This window comes from Hylobates moloch, unplaced genomic scaffold, assembly GCF_009828535.3.
Source record: "Hylobates moloch isolate HMO894 unplaced genomic scaffold, HMol_V3 SCAFFOLD_14, whole genome shotgun sequence".
Classification (NCBI taxonomy): domain Eukaryota; kingdom Metazoa; phylum Chordata; class Mammalia; order Primates; family Hylobatidae; genus Hylobates; species Hylobates moloch.
Window position 1 is genome coordinate 71,642,310 of NW_026652289.1, and position 1,367 is coordinate 71,643,676.

A 1,367-nucleotide genomic window follows, 5' to 3' on the forward strand; every position below is an offset into this window, starting at 1 on the left:
CGCCTGTAATCCCAGCACTTTGGGAGGCCAAGGTAGGAATATTGCTTGAGCCTAGTAGTTTGAGACCAGCCTGGGCAAAATGGTGAGACCTCATCTCTACACAAATTAAAAAATAAAAATAAACTATAAAAAGGTATTTCACAAAAAGTGCAAGGTTTTTGTGCCTGCTAGTGTAGCTGTGGTCATGGCTGCAAAATTTTTTTTTAATTTTATAATGGTCCTTACAATGGATTCATTTATCATGAAATGGTAGGCAACCACAGCTGCAGATCTATAGTACATATCAAGCAATTCAGCTTTTTCTTGTAATGTCATGACTTTTCTCTGCTTCTTGGGAGCACTTCCAGCATCACTAGTGGCACTTGATACTGGTCCCCTGACGTTATTCAAGGCTTATGATATTGCACTGAATACGGTGAAAAACACTCAAGAACCTCAAGAGATCACTTTTTATTGTGATACAGTTTACTGAAGAGAGGAACTGCTATGATGATTAGCATCACAGAGTTTTAAGCAGATGCTGGCAACACTTGACTCACTAAAACAGGAGGCAGTTACAAAATTACAGTAGTACAGTACGTACTAGTTTATAGCGTTATGTTTTTTTGGGGGGCTTTCACATTTGTTAATTTTTATTGGCGATCTCTTTTTCAATACAATTTATGCCCTCATCCCCATTTCCAGTCTGATTATACAAGTGCTAAGTGGCAGAAAGTTCTGGAATAAATACATTAAAAAAAAGGCAAAGCTGTGAAACTAAGTTGCGTGCAACAGGTTCCATGAGGGTGGGGGAAGTGTGTGAGAAATAAAACAGAGTAAGACAATGTAATTGGAAGGTTTTAGCTAAAGTTCTTTTCAGTCATCTTTGTCTTTTACTCCATGTTTCAGGATGCTTGTGAACTCGAAGTAATTGAAATTCACCTTTTTGTCAATAGGCGCTTCTCTGTGCAGCTCATCCACTTCCTCATCTGTAAACTGATCCCCCATGGTTGTCATCAGCTCTCTCAGGTAATCTTCCTGAATGGTGCCTGTTGCTTCTTCATCAAAGCAAGCAAAATCATTTCTGATGACATCTTCAGGATCTGTGCCATTTAACTTCTCACCAAACATGGTGAAATTAATGGGCCCTGGTGCCTCATTCATCATGGCATCAAGGTATGCATCAGTGGGATTCTTCCCTAGAGAAGCAAGCATATCATGCAAATCTTCCTTGTTGATGAAACCATCTCTGTTCTGATCAATCATGTTGAAGGCCTCGTTGAACTCCTGAATCTGTGACTGGTCAAACATGGCAAACACATTGCATACTGTGCACTGAGGGCATTTCTTGGTGGTCTTCGTCTTTGCCTTTTTGCTCGACATGGTGG

General features: G+C 40.1%; 1 protein-coding gene across 1 annotated transcript; it reads right to left on the reverse strand.

Annotated features, from left to right (window-relative positions):
- Positions 1-467: 467 nt before the first annotated feature.
- Positions 468-1,362, reverse strand: LOC116482510 (myosin regulatory light chain 12B-like). Its single transcript, XM_032753578.2, has one exon. The coding sequence runs from the start codon at positions 1,360-1,362 to the stop codon at positions 856-858; it is 507 nt and encodes a 168-aa protein (XP_032609469.1). The 3' UTR covers positions 468-855.
- Between the last annotated feature and the right edge of the window lie 5 nt (positions 1,363-1,367).